The sequence below is a fragment of the Cheilinus undulatus genome, linkage group 18 (assembly GCF_018320785.1).
Source record: "Cheilinus undulatus linkage group 18, ASM1832078v1, whole genome shotgun sequence".
NCBI classification, from domain to species: domain Eukaryota; kingdom Metazoa; phylum Chordata; class Actinopteri; order Labriformes; family Labridae; genus Cheilinus; species Cheilinus undulatus.
Window position 1 is genome coordinate 21,030,951 of NC_054882.1, and position 18,545 is coordinate 21,049,495.

At 39.5% G+C, this 18,545-nt stretch overlaps 1 protein-coding gene across 1 annotated transcript in view; it reads right to left on the reverse strand.

Annotated features, from left to right (window-relative positions):
- eml1 (EMAP like 1) overlaps positions 1 to 16,178 on the reverse strand; it is an 84,119-nt gene extending 67,941 nt beyond the window's left edge. Inside the window, exon 1 of the mRNA XM_041812130.1 lies at positions 16,031 to 16,178. Within this exon, the coding sequence (XP_041668064.1) occupies positions 16,031 to 16,058 (28 nt within the window). The 5' untranslated portion in view covers positions 16,059 to 16,178. The remainder of the gene's footprint in view (positions 1 to 16,030) is intronic.
- Between the last annotated feature and the right edge of the window lie 2,367 nt (positions 16,179 to 18,545).

An 18,545-nucleotide genomic window follows, 5' to 3' on the forward strand; every position in this document is an offset into this window, starting at 1 on the left:
GCTTTCATATTCTCTCCTTGGTCCTCTCCCTCAGGAAAACCCTGCACTCTGCTTCACTTATTACACAACAACAGCCAGCCACCAAAGCTCAGGAAAAGACAGGATTATGTGAGAAGACAAGGTGCTCTTTGTAGTCCTAAACTGCAATAGCTGTGGTGTGCAATCACATGGATATTACATTTAAAAACACACAAAGTGAGGTTAAGTGTCGACCTTTACACCCTTTTTATAGTTTTATTTCTGCAACAGCTAATGCAGCAAAGGTCATGCATTTTGAAAGTATGTCATCACATTAAGAGATTCCATAGGGACTATTTTTTTCAGTCTGTTTGAGGTGTTTTTAGATCCTAAAGGTGGCCTAACATCCAGTGTTTTGGTCCAGATAAAGAGAGGAATTTCAGCCCACCCCAGCATAAACATCCTTTGTGTTTTTGTTCTGCAGCTTGCATGTGAGCCACGCTGGTGTTTTGTCTAAAGGAGGGTCAGATTATTGCCAAATCTCATTCTGGGCCAGATTTAGAGTGTAGATTAGGGGCAGGTCTGTTTTTTTTGTGTCTCTGTGCCTATGCTCACGTGAGAAGATGCAACTAAAACTGGGATGCATGTCCTCCAAAATCCCCTCCCCATGGGTCCCTAAACCCCACCTACACACAACCCAGTGGGTGGCAGGTGGTGGAGCTGCGGCTGCTCCATGCTCCGCCCCTCCTCTCCGCGTGTCCTTTTGAACTCGCCCCCTCCCACCATCCGTCCATGGATCCAGGGGGTGCATTAACACTCGCACATGGCCTTAGATATAAACAGGATGGTGCTGTGTGTGAGGATCCCTCACATTGACTAACAATTACTGAAACAGTGCTGCACACAACCAAAAGTCTTTGAGGCTTTTCCTTTCACTTACTGAATTGATTTAAGCCAAAAAAAACCCCCAAAAAAACATCCTTTTATTTTTGTAAAAGCTCCTGTGAGGAACTTTCAGTTTGTGTCAGTTTTGGCACCACCTAGTGTTGGGTGATGGAGTTTCAACCACAATTATGATTTTAGCTATCCACAATCATAAAAAATGAAAATGTAATTATTCTTCACTATATGGAAAAATGTATCTGGCCACCTATCACACCAACAGAGACTCTAATCACATTGAATTCACACACAAGTACTTGAGTAAGGAGATGACCCCCCTTTCAAGGCTATAACAGCCTCCACTCTTCCTTGAAGGCTTTCAACAAGATTCTGGAGCGTTTCTGTGGGAATTTATGCCCATTCATTCTGTAGAGAATTTATGAGGACAGTCACTGATGTTGGATGAGAAGGCCTGACTTGCAATCTCTGTTCTAGTCTATCTTTTAATTTTATTTAACCTTTATTTAACCAGATAAAGACCCATTGAGATCAAGATCTCTTTTACATTTCAGTGATAGATTTCATCCCAAAGGTGCTTTATGGGGTTGAGGGTTATAATCCTTGCTTTGTGCACTGAGGCACAGTCATGTCGGACTAGAAAAGGGTCTTCCACAAACAGTTGCCACAAAGTTGGAAGCGTACTCTTAGTCTGCTAAGGCATCAAGACTGGCCCTCACTGGAGATAAGGGGCCTACACCAAACCCTGAAAAACAGCCCCATACCATTATCCCTCCTCCACCAAACTTCACAGTTGAGATGATGCAGTCAGGCAGGTAATGATCTGATGACCAACATTTAAGAAGGTACCAGTCATCATGACCCAACAAATGTGTTTTCCATACGTGATGACCTCTCAAGTCTGCCTTCTGCGCCACCCTCAGCTGGTTGGTTGAGCTGATAACTGGTGCTATCTTGGATAACATTAGTTCAATCAATCTGGTGCTTTCTGTTTTATGAGAATGGAGGGGGCCACTTTACCTTTGTCACATGGTCTTTCATTGCATGCTCAGCCCCTTGGGCCTTCACTGGCTGTCTGGTCTGGAACAACGTCTTTCCTTTTTACTAGCCAAGCATCCATGACTGTGACCGAAGCTCTTCTGCAATCCAGTGGTTGGTTGTCTTGTTTTGAGTGTTATTATGATGGAGAAGGTGAGTGTTATAGGGGGGAGTCCCCTCATATGGTTGTAATGTTTACTGTAAAAATAAATGTCCCATTTAATACTATAGCAAGGAGATTCAGAAAACTCATTTGGCAACCCTGAAAGAATCTTTCGCGGCCCACCTGTCGGTCCCGTCCCAGACTTTGGGAATGATGCTTGGCCATCCGACACTTGACATTGGACTTTGTGATGTGAGACTTGCATGTAACTGCTCTGAGCTCTGCATACAGTTCCTTTGACCTTATGTCTTGGTTTCTGCTCTAGTGTGCATTGTTGGTTGTGAGGCCTTCCACAGAGAGGTGTGTTCCTTTCCAAATCATGTCCAATCAATTTAATTTACTACAGGTGGACTCCAATCAAGGTGTAGAAACATCTCAGAAATGATCATAAGAAATGGGAGGAACCTGAGCTGAATTTCTAGTGTTTTTGCAAAGGGTCTGAATACTTATGTCAATGTGATATTTCTGTTTTTTATTTTTTAATAAATTTCCAATAGGTGCAATGGTTTAATTAACGCTATGGATTTAAAAAAAACTTTAGGAGAAAATAAATCGAGAGGTAAAAAGATATCCAGTAGTAATTATTTACAGCTCACAGAGTCAGATTTTACAACCTACAGGATCAGAGAACATGCAGATACTATTACACATGTTATGTGTCTGGAAATGTTTCAGTGTCTTGCTTAAGAGTACTACAGTAAGAATACTTTGGCATCACGCCCTCATGCTCACCAGGCCTGCTGTTTTTACAGCTTTGGTCCTCAGGAGGTGCATGAAGGTCATATTCAAACTGAGTCTGTTCTGCGGTTCTTCATCTTTTTCTCTGAAGAGAGACAAGAAACTGCTGACGTTAGTTTTATCCACAGATGATCGGTCAGCCTGTCAGTGGGCTGGGATTATACACAATCAAATCCAGATCTGAGAAGGAAACAAGGTCAATCCTCTGTATGATCCAGCCACCATCTGTGAGCATGTCCTGGTTATTGGGCTCTTTTGTACTTTACACCAGGAGTTAATCCAAACTGGGGTCTTAACATAAACACTGAATTTCAAACAAAGTCTGGATCATGTCATATTTACAGTAAGCCATGCTACACAGCTAAAGAGAGTATCTTAATGGAAATAGCCAGAGAGGTACAATCACACAGCTTGTCAATCATTAAAGTAAGGTAGTGATGCTGGGAAAGGTGCCAGACTTTTAAGTTTTAACAGGGCTTTTTGGATATCCTTGTCAGCATTTAAGAAAGTGAGACAAAAAAAACAACTTTTTTTTTTTTTTAAATATGGCCCATAAATGGAACACAAGTTAAACAAAATACAAAGACAGTTTACGTTATCAAATATAAAAAAAGGTGAATGTGTTAAATCTAAACCGCAGATGTAGCAGCAGGTAGCAAAGGTCACTCAATAAAAGCCAACAGGAAAGAGAGAGCAAAAATAACAGAGTGAAAATGTTGCTCATTTTTTTAGATTTTCTATATTCACCTGATAATCATAGGTTTAATTATCTTTATGAAGTGAAAAACTGGATTGGGTCAGTTATAGATATTAAATAATAATATCTTTGCAGACATTTCTGAGAAAAAAATCAGCCTTGACTTATAAGTGTATTCAACAACAGTAGGATGGACTATCATAAAGTTACGTACACATATTCATGATTCCTAGTTGATGAAACCAACTTTTTTGATTCCCCTCATCTTAAGATCTGCTGCCAACAACAGAATGACATTAACTGCAGAAATTACTACATGAGGTCAAAGTCTCTGTATTCCCTGGACACTTCAGTGATTCAACTTTTATGATCCTTGACACAATCTGGGTTTAGTAATAATGCTAACATGCCAATTCAGCAACTGACACAGGTTGTGTCCCAAAACTCTCACACTAATCACACAGAGTGTGCCATCACTTTGAGTATGTAGTACATACCATATTAATTGTATGATAACGTGAAATTTAGTGTGTGGAGAAATCCCCAGATGTTCAGTAGACTGGCAAAAATGTTCAATCTAGGAGCACTTTTTTTTTCTTTTACAAATCCCCCGCACAATGCATCAAGTCTCTAAGGCTAATAGTGGAGTTTGCTAGCCAGCTAACAATCAGCTTAAATATCCACCTTATTCCTGGGGCCGCTACTGTAAATCTGAATATGGGCGAAACTTCCGGTGCTAAAGCTAAAGGTCTACTGTAGCTATAAATGTGGTTGGAACTTCCCGTACAGTAACAACAAAAGCAAAAACGCGATTCTTACAAGGGCTTACCACAGTAATTTAGTGTCAACAGTAGTTCTTCTGAAATAAATATTTGCTGCAATAAATACCGCTTCATTTTTGTTACATCAATATGAGCTGAAGGTTTGAAATAATATTTTCTGTAATGCTCAGTACCTGTTGCTTCGGTCGTGGTACCAGTAACGTGACAAAGTTACATTTTTGGATTGTTTGGTTTTATGAATATAATCCCCACATTTTAAGAGGTATTAGTTTGTGAAATGAACATTTCAGCAACCCCACAAATTAGAAATTTATCTGAAGGTGGTGTCCAAACTCTTTTTAACAAAATGTGATCGTCTCTTTCTATACTGATATGAAGCTCATAAAGTTGGTTAAATATGCTTGTCTAGGTTATCTGAGGTAATGTCGCCACTTTGTACTCTCTAGTAGAGGGCGGAGAAATAATAGCATTATACCGTTTAAAGTGAAACAGTTGAAGTTTACATATTTTGGTATCCAAATTACTCTAATAATCACTTTCAGCGTCTCATTTCTATGTAAAGTCCCAGACAGAACGGAGTGGAAGTTGTGCCCATATTTCCCGCAGAGAATCATGGGGGATAGGAATAAGGTGGATAAGGTTATCATATTGCAATACATTTAAGTAACACTCAAATAACCACATGGCAGGTATACATGAATCCTATTTACAGATTGTATGTCATGCTAGCTTAGCCTACAAAGCTTGGACTGGAAATATTTCAATGATAAAGTGACATGATTTGGAGATGACAGGCTTTTAAGTATGGTGGAACAGCATGCTAACCATTAGCTCAGTATGCAGTATGTTGTAGTACGTGGTTTCGGAAACAGCCATAGGAAAAATAAGTAGAACTTGGGTGCTAAAGATGTATTGTTATTCAGAACATTCTAGTATGGTGGTGTTAGCCTTTAGCTCGGGAGAGTAAGCTCAGACAAGACTAGACTCCTAGTCCTGGTAAGACACATTGTAAAGCATACTCAGTGTGTTTTCTTCTATGGTTTTCCTCTTATAAATTTACAGATTGTATCTTTGTCCTTGACACTAAAAGGTCAAGCTTCTTGCAATATGAACACAGTTTAAAAAAAAACAACTTTCCACATCTTACCTGAAGCTATGGTCAATAAAGCCAACCTCAATTTTGAAGTCTTGACAGTGTGACAGCTCATAACAGTATGTGCTATTGATTCACATGGATCTCCAGAAGAGGCCAGACAAGTCAAGTGTGTGATACTGGCTGTGATTGACAGCTTCTCTCTGTCTAATAACTGTCTGGACAGGAGAGCAGCCATAGTGATGGGGAGATTAAATGTGAGAGGGGAGAGTAAATCAGCTGAGTGAGTGCAAATGCATAATCTCTACCTGCTGGGGAAAATGACCTGTCATCTCTGATACATGCTTATCTAGACTATGCACTTAAAGGACAGATTAAGGAACACATTATGGCAGTTAAACCATTTTGTTCCCTGACAGCACTATTTTCTATTTTAAAGTAAAGTCCATCACTACACTGTTATCGGACATGTGACTGTTCCTATTGAAGAGAAACAATTGTTTTAATTAAATGCTGAAAGATGAATCAGAAGACTGTTTAAAGTTTCTGTCATCATAAATTATGAGGACGAAACATGACCTAGTTTCAAAGAGGGAAAATCCAACTGAGTGATAAATGTTTTTTTTCACAGCTCTGCTTCAGAGAAACCAGCAAGGTCTTCAGCAAACATAGTGTGTGAAGAGCTAATGTTAACATACTGAATTAAACCTAGCCTTCCTTACCTGTAAATCACTGCATCCTAGGAAAACCTGTTGATAGTCACACCCAAATCAATGAAGCTCTAGTTAAGTGCTAATATTCTGCTCTCCCTTTCAGCAATAGCTCTTGAGTTATCCATTGAACAAGGACAATGGTGCTCATATAAATTATGTGACATTACAAATTGATTATAGACATTTAGTTGTAAAACAAGTCAATATAGCATAAAGCTGTCACATAAAAAATCAACATTAATTAAGGGACAAAAACACCTAGTTAGCATCTATGCTAAACTGGACATTGTTTTTGATAGCGAATGCTAATTGCGATTAGCATCTCTTGCAATTCTACAAAAAAGACCCCAATAGCTAACAGCCCTAAAAGACAATATTTTGCAGTGTACAGTTACTACAGATGAAAGTACTAACACATTTTAATCTTAAAATAAGGAAAGGTTAAAAAATGAAAGCCAACTGCAACATCCTCTTAATAGAAACAGGAACTTAACTGAACTACCCATTGCAAATACACAGACCACAAATGCAGTAGCCTACCGTTTTTACACTCGGTGTCTCCAAATGACAAACTAAGAATGTGGGCCAGAACGGCTAACTTTATTATTCTTACATTGCTAACACATTGGCGTTGTGTTAGCATTGCATGTTTACCCCTTTAGTTTAGAGTGCTAACAAACAGTGGCAACAGAGTGTGTTCGCCTAGTTTGCTATCTCACTTCAGAGTGTTAACATGTTAACATTCAAATCTAGCTACATTCAGCTTAATGTTAACTTAAGTATGACAAAATTGCTCAAAATGCTAAAATATGGTATAAAAACTTTAGCAAAAAAATTCTCAATATGCTGGGATATTGATGTTTGGTTCGTATGTTGTTCACCACTTGGTTTAATGTTAGCATCAATATTAGCCAAAACATTTACGCAATTTCAAAACAATTCATCAAATACTAATCATTACTCTGGCGACATCATTGTTCATTCGGATATTCTGGGTATCTAGATATTAAAAAAAAAGTTTCTGTATCTTGGGTTTGGTTGCAGACTGCTACTGTGGGATGCCGAATATGTCGGGACAGAAGTGACATTATTTACGGGTACAACAAATTTCCTGTTCAGGGTTTTTTTTAATTCAACTTTATTTATAAACAAAGCCTGGCAGTGACATTCATGAAATAACAGCATTGCACATTACAGACTGAGCAACATTTCATAAACAAAACAGAATAAGGGTCATAGATGTAATCCAGGATTAAATATGTAAAGACCTGTTTGAAAAGTAGTTATGCTAACGGTGGATTGCGTTATGCTATGCTAGCTATGTGGTTAACATTACTACATTTGCCAATGTAGCTGGGCTAGCTATGTTGAATTTAGAAACCTGAATTGTAGCTAATCTTTATGTAGCTAAGTTAGCTATGAAGGCAACATAGCTATGTAGCTAACATAGCTAGGTTAGCTTTAGCAAAAATAGCATAAGCTGTGTAGCTAAGCTAACTTCTTTAGCTTTAGACACTTTAGTTGTTAGCTATTTTACATGAATGCAATATGGGTAAAGGAGATTTGAAAAACTGTCAAAGTGTGCAGTCTTAAGCTAAGTTAGCAATGTAGCTTAGATAGCTAATGTAACTTTGATAGCCTTTGTCTACCTATTTTAGCGGTGTTAAGAGTTTTTTTCATGGAGGACAGGTTTTTTTCACTCAGCTTTATTAAACATTTTGTAATGAGGTTTTTCTGGTGGAGTTTTTGACTTTTGATCCTTACCCTTACGCTAACCATAATTTTAATCCAATTTTATAGTTTTGCATGTATTTCTGTCCTGACAGATGCAGTGTCTCACAGTAGTGGTCCGCAAGAGGGAGTTTCTAAAGACACAGTCTGCAGCCAGACTGTCTTGAAATTTCTTAGTTGTCCACCATGTAGACCCTCACTGCTGTTGCGCGTTCTATGTATTTCTATATTCTATATCTCACTCTGTGTAATGTCAACTATATCACACCATACACATACCCTGCAACTCTCACACTACTGATTTTATGTTGGTGAAAGAAGCCAACTAATAATGATTTAACATATCTGTCATGCTATTAGTACAGAGAAAAAAAGGCTCCAGAATTAATGCAAGTAACAGCGACACACTGCAGTACTCTACTGTGGGCTACACAAGCAGCAGCGATGCCAAATGATGATGCTATGATTCAGGAAAAAACTGGGTCACCACTTGTGTTTTAGTGCAGTCTTTTGGTCACGGTCTCTAATGGCATTATACATGCAGAAATCTGCTGCAAGATTCTGTGTTATCAACAAAGGCCAACAATAATCCATGTGTTAAAATGATAGCAATAGGAAGTCTTGGAAGTGGGTTAAGCAAGCATTACTGTGCTGCGATAATGCATTATAAAAATGAACTCATTCCTTCATGCTCACCTTCTTTTTGATAGAATTCTGCACATAAACTGAGCATGATTAATCAGCAATAAATTGTTAAAATAAATGGATTCAGGGGGAAGGATCGGGAGTGTCTGTGGTTGAGGCTTAAAGAGAAAGATGTCCTAACCCCCTGTTAAGTCTCTATGAATTCTGTGTGAGAACAGACTTTATGAGAGAGGAAGAGACGGCACGTGAGTGTGGAAGAGGAGAATCTGCTTTTGGGCTGTAAATAGCTTCTAATCCTGAGGCTGTAGAGCAGCGTTACATGTCCTACTCCTGCTCCTCTTTTCTGTGTGGTGGAATATATAAGCCTGTCAAACAGAGATAAAACAGCACTGGAGATTTATAGGTCACCAAACCACTACTTCTACAATATAGCACACTGGCTTTTTCAATAGCAGTTTAGCTGGCAACACTTAATCTTTACAGACTATTTGAGGATTCATTTTGTTAATTTTAAGCAAGAACATGAGTCAGTATTATTGAGAGGGGTTTTCATGACATACAGGGCTTTTAAATGTAGACCGGCCCCCCAAAAAAGTATTATCTGACTGACAGCATTTTATAGCCTCCCAGCTACAGTAATCACAATGTGGCTTCTTTTGAATTCTGATTCTGACACTGAACATCAAGAAGTCTAAGAGGATCAGCCTAACATTGTCTCTCTTACTGTGAGTGAAGACAGAGATTGTATACTCAGATGGACGGGGCAACTGCCACCTTGGTGTGAAGCCAAAACTCCAAGAGGAGGCTGGCAGCCTGTGATACTGAACATCCTGCCTGATCCATTTTAACAGACAAGATGCGGGATGAATAAGAAGTTAAAATGCATGTTACTAAAAGAAATTAAAACCTGGAATCTGTTGTGATAGTTATTAGCAAGATGAAGCATTAGCAAATGAGGCATGGTGTCAGTGTCATGGTTCCATCATACAGATCCTTTCTGTACATGTGTTGGCTTCAGAAATCATCAGCAGTGCAAAAAGTCACAAGTGCAATAGTCATAGGTGTATTTTGGCTTCACTTTCTTACATCCAAAGGACACATAGTTGTGCTGTCCATATTAATATACAGTCAATGACTATGAGCATGTTAGCAGCTAGCTCTTAGCCTCATCTTTATATTTGATTGACAGAATTAGAATTATATCTTCTAATTTTGGGCTTAAAAATGTTATATTTTAGGTTTCAAATTCAACTGAAAGTACAACAATAGTCCACATGAACCAGGCTAGTGTTATTCATAAATATCAAGGATTGTATTACCACAGTATGGCTTTAAAAAAATCATAATGTCAACAAAAGAAAGGGGAAGCAAAGAAGGGAGCTGTCTTGTTGGAACTTGGTAAAAAAACAACAAAAAAAAAAATATTGTCAGTTATCTCCAAAATCTAAACAGGCTAAAAATATGCATCAGCACATGCATTGACATTATTGATTCACATCTTGCTGGAGAACCCTTCACTAGGCCTTTTAAGGGCTATAAAATTTGTTGTATTTACACTGTTGATGGAAACTATTGCCTTAAAGGCTTTACAATCAGTAAAACTTCCTCAATTGACGCTCTGTATTCCAGGCTAAATTGAGCAATCTAATAGCATAGTCATAGCATAGACAATAGATACTGTATGTGTGCAGAAAGTGGGATTAATACACTTGGAAAGGACTGTCACGGGTACATAGGTGTAAAAAAATGAGAGCAATGGATAATGTGCAAGTAAAGGAGTTTAACATTCATAACATCATAGTGATTCATGTTATACTGTAATATTTGAGCTTTCACTGCTTCTGTGCCAACCTTTGATACCTTCTCCCCACTCCTTCCTCTCTCTGACCTCCTCGCCTTTACACTAATGATGCTATGGAAGTGTAAAGAATGAATATAAACTACACCAAGCCCTCTACATCTAATCTATATGTTAATGAGGGATAACTTGGACATAGAAGTAGGAAAGGATTGGGGAAATTCAGCCGGTTAAAGTCCATGCACATAGCCATTAAAAAGCCATAAAAAGCACCTTGGAGGTCAGTGGAAGCCACAGTTATTTATTAACCCTTTAGTGCCTGAAACGATCCATTTATCTGAATGCACATGTTAGCCTAACAGTGCTTTGGTGTAGAACTTGGACTCACGTTTGTGTTGCAGAGTGTGCAGGGCTGTGCTCTCTCAAGCGACGACAACATTAATCACATCTGACTTGGCCGCTGAAACATCCCTGTGCACCCTTCCCCCCATTTCCTGAACAACCAAGAACTCTGCTCTTTCTCTCTGTACAGACTTCTCCAACATGGATGTGAATGCATACAGTGTTATCTCTTACTCCCTTCTCATGCCCCACCTCCCACAGTCCTCTATAAATTATTTCCCCTTCATGTTAATCTTTTCTTCCTGCGTCAAATAAGATCCTGCACACTCTCTAATGTTCCTTTCAAAGTCAGAGCACCTCATCCCTCCGATCAATACAGCCTAAAATAAACCCTGCAGAGGAAATGTGGCGTCTGCTGCAGAGTTGACTCTTTTGCATACATTATAGCAGGAAGCTCCTCTGTGTGACTCAAATAAACTGCAGGTGAGTGTGTGAGAAATGACCCACTTTTTAGCCAGTTTGTTACCGAGAGGATTCACTGTCAGCAAAGCTACATGTCCTCATATCCAGAGCACAGATGGAGGGCTGACGTCAGAGGACCATGACGTTGCCTGCATCTCTCATGTGCATTTCTGAACACTCTTTCTTTAGCAAACACATGCATGTACTGCAGTCTACCGTCTGTATTAGAGGCAGAGGGCTCAAACTGCTGATGGCTGTCAGTCACAACCAGTTGATGTCCTCATAAGTCTCAGGATAAGGCTCATGGAACCCTGAGGTTTCCAATTTTTCACAAATCTCATCTCCTGGGAAAAGTTACTACTTTTTCTTAATTCTTTTTCCTCCTTTTTTCCTTTATTATTCCTGCCCCCTCTTCCTTAATGTCTTCTTGCACCTCCTTTGTTCTTCTTTTCTTTGCAGTCCCTCATTTTCTCAATTTTTGTGCCCTTATCCTTTTGCATCCTTAACCTGCCTTCTCATATCCTTTTCCTTGTTAACTGCCACTTTTAAGAGCCCTGTGAATATCCTTCACGCCACCTCCACTGACAGTACTTCCTTTAATAATATACACTAATGCTGCCACCTGCAGGACAGAAGCAAAACTGCTGCAGTTTAGTTTGTCCTGTATCTGGAATGCCATCTCTCGGTCCCTCTTAAAAAAAATTTGACCCCCCTTTCTCAGTCCCTGGGTTTCCCTGCACTCTCTAATGCATCTTTAGTGGAAGGACTAAAGCATTGGTACTGGTATAAACTAAAATGATGAAAAAAGCACTTTATAAAGAAAAAAAGCACTGACCTAATTCAGCAGAGGTCCAGCCAACTGGTGCTAGTAGTCTCACAGTTAGCAGTGAATGTGTCACAAGTGATTATAGTATGAAGACATCTGTCTCTGGAAGGTCCAATCACTTGTTAATCACTATTTCTGGCTACCATTGCACCATGAAGACAAAAGAACACCCCAAGCAACTCAGAGAAAAGGTTATTGAAAAGTATAAGTCAGAGGATGTATACTAAAAAATTCAAATGCACTGAACATCCCCCAGAGTACAGTTGAATTCATCATCAAGAAATGGAGGGAATATGGCACATATGTAAATCTGCCTAGATTAGGCCGTCCTCAGATACTGAATGATGGTGTAAGGAGGAGACTAGTGAGAGAGGCCAAACTGAGATGGAAGAGACTCTGCATACAACTGTTTCCCTGGTTCTTTATCAGTGGCAAAGAGAAAGTCACTGTTGAAGAAAGCTCAGGTTAAACCTGGACTAGAGTTCACTAAAAGACACGTGGGAGACTGCATGGTCAAGTGGGAGAAAGGTCTTTGGTCTGATGAGACCAAAATGGTGTATTCTGACCATCAGACAAAGTGCTATCCTTGTCAGACACCCTGCACATCACCACAACCACACATTCCCACTGTGGAGCACAGTGGTGGCATCATCACGCAGTGGGGATGCTTCTCAGCAGCCAGCCCTGGAAGGCCACTCTCACAGACTGTTCATCGGAGACAGCAATAACTCTTTAAAAAAAATCATTCCATTTAGGGTTAGGGCAAGGGTTAAGGTAGATGCCAAAAATTTAAAATCTGACCTGATTACTAATTGTTTAAGAAGGCAGAGTAAACAGTTTGCTAACAGGAAAAAAAAAGCTTGTCCTCCATGAAAACATCCTAACCAGCAAGGATAGCTTACGCATTTCTGTTAGCTGCATAGATAATGAAGCTACATAGATAACGGACCTGAAGTTAAAGACGCTGTAAAGTGAAAATGAATCTGTATTTAGGTTTGTTGTATGACAGGTCAGTGTGTTATGGACCTCGAAATCAAATTTCAGCCAAATGAAACATCTCTAAGTTTATAAAATTAAGCTTCAAAATCTTAAAAATTAGGCAGTAAAATCTGCTCTAGGATGGCATGTCTGTTAAATAAGCTGAAGCCACGCCCACCCAGGAGAAACACAAGTCTCTTAGGTTTACAAAATGTTGCAATCTGAATGTTGACCCCATGATCAGAGTGCAGCTGCCTGGCTCTGTGCCAGAGTCTGTTTTCTAGCTCAAATCTCTGTTATGATGCTTTAAATGTTCCACAGACCACTGTGGCTGATAGATTTGGCAAATTTACCTCACAATGAACAAAAAATTAAACGGCTGTTAATTTTCAAAAAAGGCAGTGAAATCAGCTAGCAACAGACTATCCTGAGATGAACTGTTCTGGGATTTTATATCGTAGTTTTAGAGGGGCGGGGTCATTCCCTACTGAGCCCATATATTGGCCCCGCCCAAATTAAACCCTGTCAGGAAAGAGGTTAAAAACTTTCTAACAGTCCAAATTCAGAATTCTGTCACATGTAGATCTCAGTGTTTTCACATGTTTACAGCAATCTAATTCCAACATATCTTGTCTGTTGAGACAAAAACTTTGGATTTCACTTTACAGGGTCTTTAAGCTCACAAAGCAGCTTTGTTAGCTCCGTATCTACATTATCTATGCAGGTAAGTTATGTAAATTTACTAAACCTCATGTTTCTAAAGCTAATTGAGCTACATTGGCGGATGTAGTAATGTTAATTAGGTAGCCAGCATAGCTATGTTAGCTTAAGCTAAAGCTTACGAAGCTAAAGCGAGCCACAGGCCTGTACATAATTTAATCCCAGATTAGACCTCTGATCTTTTTTACTTCTTTATAGAATATTGCTGTCTTGCAGTCATTTCAGACTGGAGCTTTGCAAGATGGATTTGCCTGATGACAGCGGCCCTCAGTAATAGTCAATACTGATGGTCACCATAGATAACTGCCTTTGCCATCAGTTGATAAATGACTAATTATGACTAATGGTGTAAAAAGGTGCTTTGAGTCATCACATTACTAGAAAAGCACTTTATAAGCTCAAGCCTATTCACCATGTGCATCATATTTTCATGAAACACATTACAGTTGTTAAAGTTTAAACATTTTAGGCGTCACTGTAGTAAAAGCATTGTTGTAAATAATCATGCCCTAATTCCAATAAGCTCTTGAGGGTGTTGGGCAAGCTTTAACATGAAAAGCCACTTTTGTATGGTAAGTAATACCAAGGAGAATTTTTTTTTCCTAGTGAAAATTCCTTTTGTCTTACATAAAGCCTCAAGATTGAGAGAATATTGCATATGAACCATAATTTGAATACAACACGCAACCCAATAAGGAGAGATTTACTTATCTGTACAGAAATCTGATTGAAACCATCCCCAAGTTTCAATCTGCGCTCCTAAACTGTTTATTTCTGCGAGTCCTGTTTCCTCTACGGTTTCCTTCAGATAACATCTTCATTCCAACACATCCTCGTGTGCCTCCAGTTACAGCGCTGACATCTTTACGCACAAACGTCTTTGTTCTCAGAGCCTGACAAGCAGCTTAAATCCATCATAAGATCCTTAGCTATAATGTTAGATTCAGTGTTAATTTCATCGACTAAAACTATGACTAAAACTATTCATCGACAGCCTTTTTTTCCATGACAAAACTAGACTAAAACTAACAAAATAGATCTTTCATGACTAAAACTGACAAGAACGTTTTCGTCTGACATTCAAAATCTCTGATATTTCTCCACTGTTGGTAAATTTGAATTGAATTTATTCAAGGATAACCCCTTGAGATGCAGCATCTCATTTTTGAGGGGGTCCCGAAAATCTGTCAATCTGTGCAATGCATCAATAGCTATTCTGCCTCTCAGCTGTAGAAAGCAGGGACCACAGGTTTGGCAGAGTGCAGAGAACACACTGCCATAATTTGGTACCAGATTCAGGCAAGAAAATAAATGCTTGGGCTAAATGTAAAGACTAAAATGTGAGGACTGTTTATGGACTACATTTAGACTGAAGTGTTTTGAGTTTTTCGCCGACTAAAACTAAAAAAGGATTGAAATGACTAAAATATGACTAAAACTAAAATGCATTTTATTTGAAGACTAAAACTAAATCTAAAATAAAAAATAGCTGCCAAAATTAACACTGGTTAGATTTTAACACCCAACGGTTTTAAATTATCTGCTCAAAAAAATGGCTTCCTCAGATTTTTTGATGATGTGACGTTGGAATTGAATATGACACCCAGAAGGGCTTTCATAGGTGAACTCACTCTGGCATCTTGCCACTACTTCATGCGAGTAGCTCCTTTTTTAGGCCTATGTGTGCAGCATGCCTCACATTGGAAGCTTTAAAAGTCGTCATTTCCATGAAGAACAAGTGTAAGCCTTTTTATTCCTGTACTGTATGTAGATCATAGATTTAGGAGCATATTTATTATCTAGTCTGATAATGAAGGTGTGGCAATGGACTCCTTTTGGCTGCAGAGTAACATTTGATTTAAGTGCATTAGCTGAGCCAGAGAAGGCAGGAAACAGGAGACAAAGGAAGAGAGGAGTCAGAGAGAGAGAGAGACACGAGTGAGTGAGAGAACAAGACAAGGGGAAGGTTTCTATTTATAACTGATTGTTTCTGTTAGTCTGTCAGACAGGCCGTGGAAAGGCCTTTAGCTGCACTTGCAGGAAATGACCCTTCACTTAATGCTTCGCTGCCACACATGCAGCCAAATGCACCATGCAGCACTGCTGTATCCACATTTTCATGCACCTTTGTTTCTCAGTCAGTCCTTTCTCTTTCCTCTAAGCTCCTGCATTCTCCTGCCTTTCTGCATTATTTTCATGAAACCAGAGGGAATTCTCCTAAAGTTTCCATATAAGGGCCCAAACTGAAGCAGCTCCTCTCTGAAGCTGAATACTTGCAGGGTGAGCTGTTCCAGCAAAGAGCTAAAAAATCTCATCCATCAAACGTACATGTGCGGACACACAAACCCAAACAATTTACAAGTATGTGAGCTTGGATATGCATTTCACATATTTCCCTCCATGCATGCACATGTGCACAGCAGTCATGCGCTCTGTTTTCACTTACCCGTAGGTAGCCCCTCACAGTCAGACATGGCCGCAGAGAGCTGGGGACCTGGATGGTGGCTTCTTGTGTCAAGTTTTATATGATTGTGTTCTCCTGCCACTGTCAAGCTGGTAACCTCCTTCTGTTTAGCCTTCCTGCTTTACTTTCTCCCTCCTTGTTCTCCTCTCTCTCTCCCTCACTCCACAATCTGACCAATGGCCAGAGGATATGCCAATCAAAAATCACACCCTGCGCCATTGGACACTAAATTTATAACAAACAGCCCCCCTGTGGCATACTGTTACTCTTAGATGTAGCAGGCTTTTCTTAGATATGACTTCATTGACTTGAAAACTCAGATCCTTCAGTCAAAATAACAAGAAAAGACAGGACACCCAAAGGCTACAACTAAACAACAATGCTTAGATTTCTCCTTAAAATCCCACCATGAAATTTACGGAATCACTGCTGTTTCCTCGTATACTTTTCTCCTCATCCCTTGAGCCTGCAACAGAAATTTCAGATAGTTCCAGGAAGCTCCTTCTGCCTTGGGATACAGGTTGGCCAAAACCTGGCCTTACTTCAGAAAAGTGTAGTATTTCCAGCTGTAATAGCTTTTCTATCCTCTAGGAGGTGCTTGTGCTTTGTTAAAAAGCAGCACATCACATGAGGAGAATTTTCCTTCAGCTCCTAGAGTGGCCTGAATACCAAGAAATTCAGAGTGAGGTGACTTTGTATAACTGAATTTTTATAGCTACATTTGAACTCATTGGTTGATTTTTATTGGTCATAAAAAGCAGCAGAATGTGTTTCTGAGAAGTGCCAAATCCTCTCAAACACATTTACAAACAGGAGAGCAGAGACACAAAAATACACGCTGGAAATAAACTTCAAACAGACTCCACGAAAGAGAGAATAAAGGGACTCAAATATGGCAGCCAGCTTTGCCTCTCCTTCTCCGCTCCCTTCATAACACAGCAGACAAAGAAAAGCGCTTGCCACGCACTTCATAATTCTTTACAGATTACCAGCCCACTTGAGCGCACAAATGTTCTTCAGCTTTGATTAAGCTCACAGCCAACCTCTCCGTAACCTCATTCCTCAATTTCTTTTCAGCTCTACCCAGCTGACCCTTCGTCACTTGACTCAGGAGGATTATCACGAGGGAAAGGTCCAGCATGTGACGGAGTGGGGTCATGTTAAACTTGTCCAGCAGTAGTTTGAGTGTCAGAGAGGTGAGGTGAGGGGTGGTGGACCGGCGTTATCTTGAGAAAAAATTTTTTTCAGAGAACACAAGTGGTGAGATGTTGGAGGGTTTTTGACTCCGTTATCTGCTTCAGACTTGTCACTGCTCCCCCAACTTAACCCCGAGCAGCACCCCGGCCTTCACACCAGGCCCAGCTTTGATGTTTGATCTGCAGCTCTTGTTTGCTGAAGAGCTCGAGGGCACTTCTGCAAACGTAACCCAAACCTTCACCCCACAAAGACCTCTCGACCCCTCTTGCTCTGGCAAACAGAAATTGGACTATCCGCCTCCGTGTCTGCTTTCACTCACTAATGATCACGTGAAATTACTTCGGCTGAGGTAATATACTCCAGAGAGTCCACAATGGTGCCCACAGGATGTTAAATTAGATTGTAAAGTCGTTTATTATGAAAGTGCAACACTTGGATTCTTGTCCTGGCTTGAAACAATGAAGCATTTTCCAAAATACAAGAAACTGGTAAATGGGAAAAGTTTGGCATTAGCAGAGAATCTGAGAACTAATTTGAGTCTCTCACATTGCATTTGGGGAGCATAAAAATAGGAAGATAGCCGTGGTCACTTATGAATGTGTAACAAAAGTGAAAATACAGCACCTATAAAAAATATCAACTTACTTAGATGTAATACCCATTTATTGATTTTATAAATCAATCATGGTCAATATAATTTGGCTTTTTGACAAAAAAAAAATCTCTTTAATGACAAAATGAAACAGATTTCTCGAAGTAATGTTAATGTGTCAGTTAAAAATATGTAAGTTAAAGTAGCTACATAAATATTAACCCTGCTTCAAAGTTACTGGCCTAATTCAACAGAAGTCTCATCATTTTTTCTGATATTTATTTTTGTGCTCTTTGCCTTTATTGGAGCGATAGGACAGTGGGTCAAGCTGTAAACAGGGTTGAGACAGAGGGGAAAGTCATGCGGTGAAAGAGCGACAGGCTGGACTTGAAACCCAGCGCCACAAACAACCATCCCTATTGAGAGGCATAGTGATGGCAGCATCATACTATGGGGATGCTTCTCAGCAACACACCCTGGAATGCTTGTAAAGTTAGTGAGTAAAATGAATTACTTTGAAGATCTGTTTCCACCTTGACATTTTTTTTTGTGAATTTTGGTCCAAAAAAAAAAAAAGACAGTTATGTTGGCCATGATTGATTTATAAATCTCTAAAACTTTTTATAGGTGCTGCAAGTATAAGGCAGCATTGTTTGGCTTAAAGCAGGGGTGTCCAAACTTTTCCACGGAGGGCCACATACAGAAGGG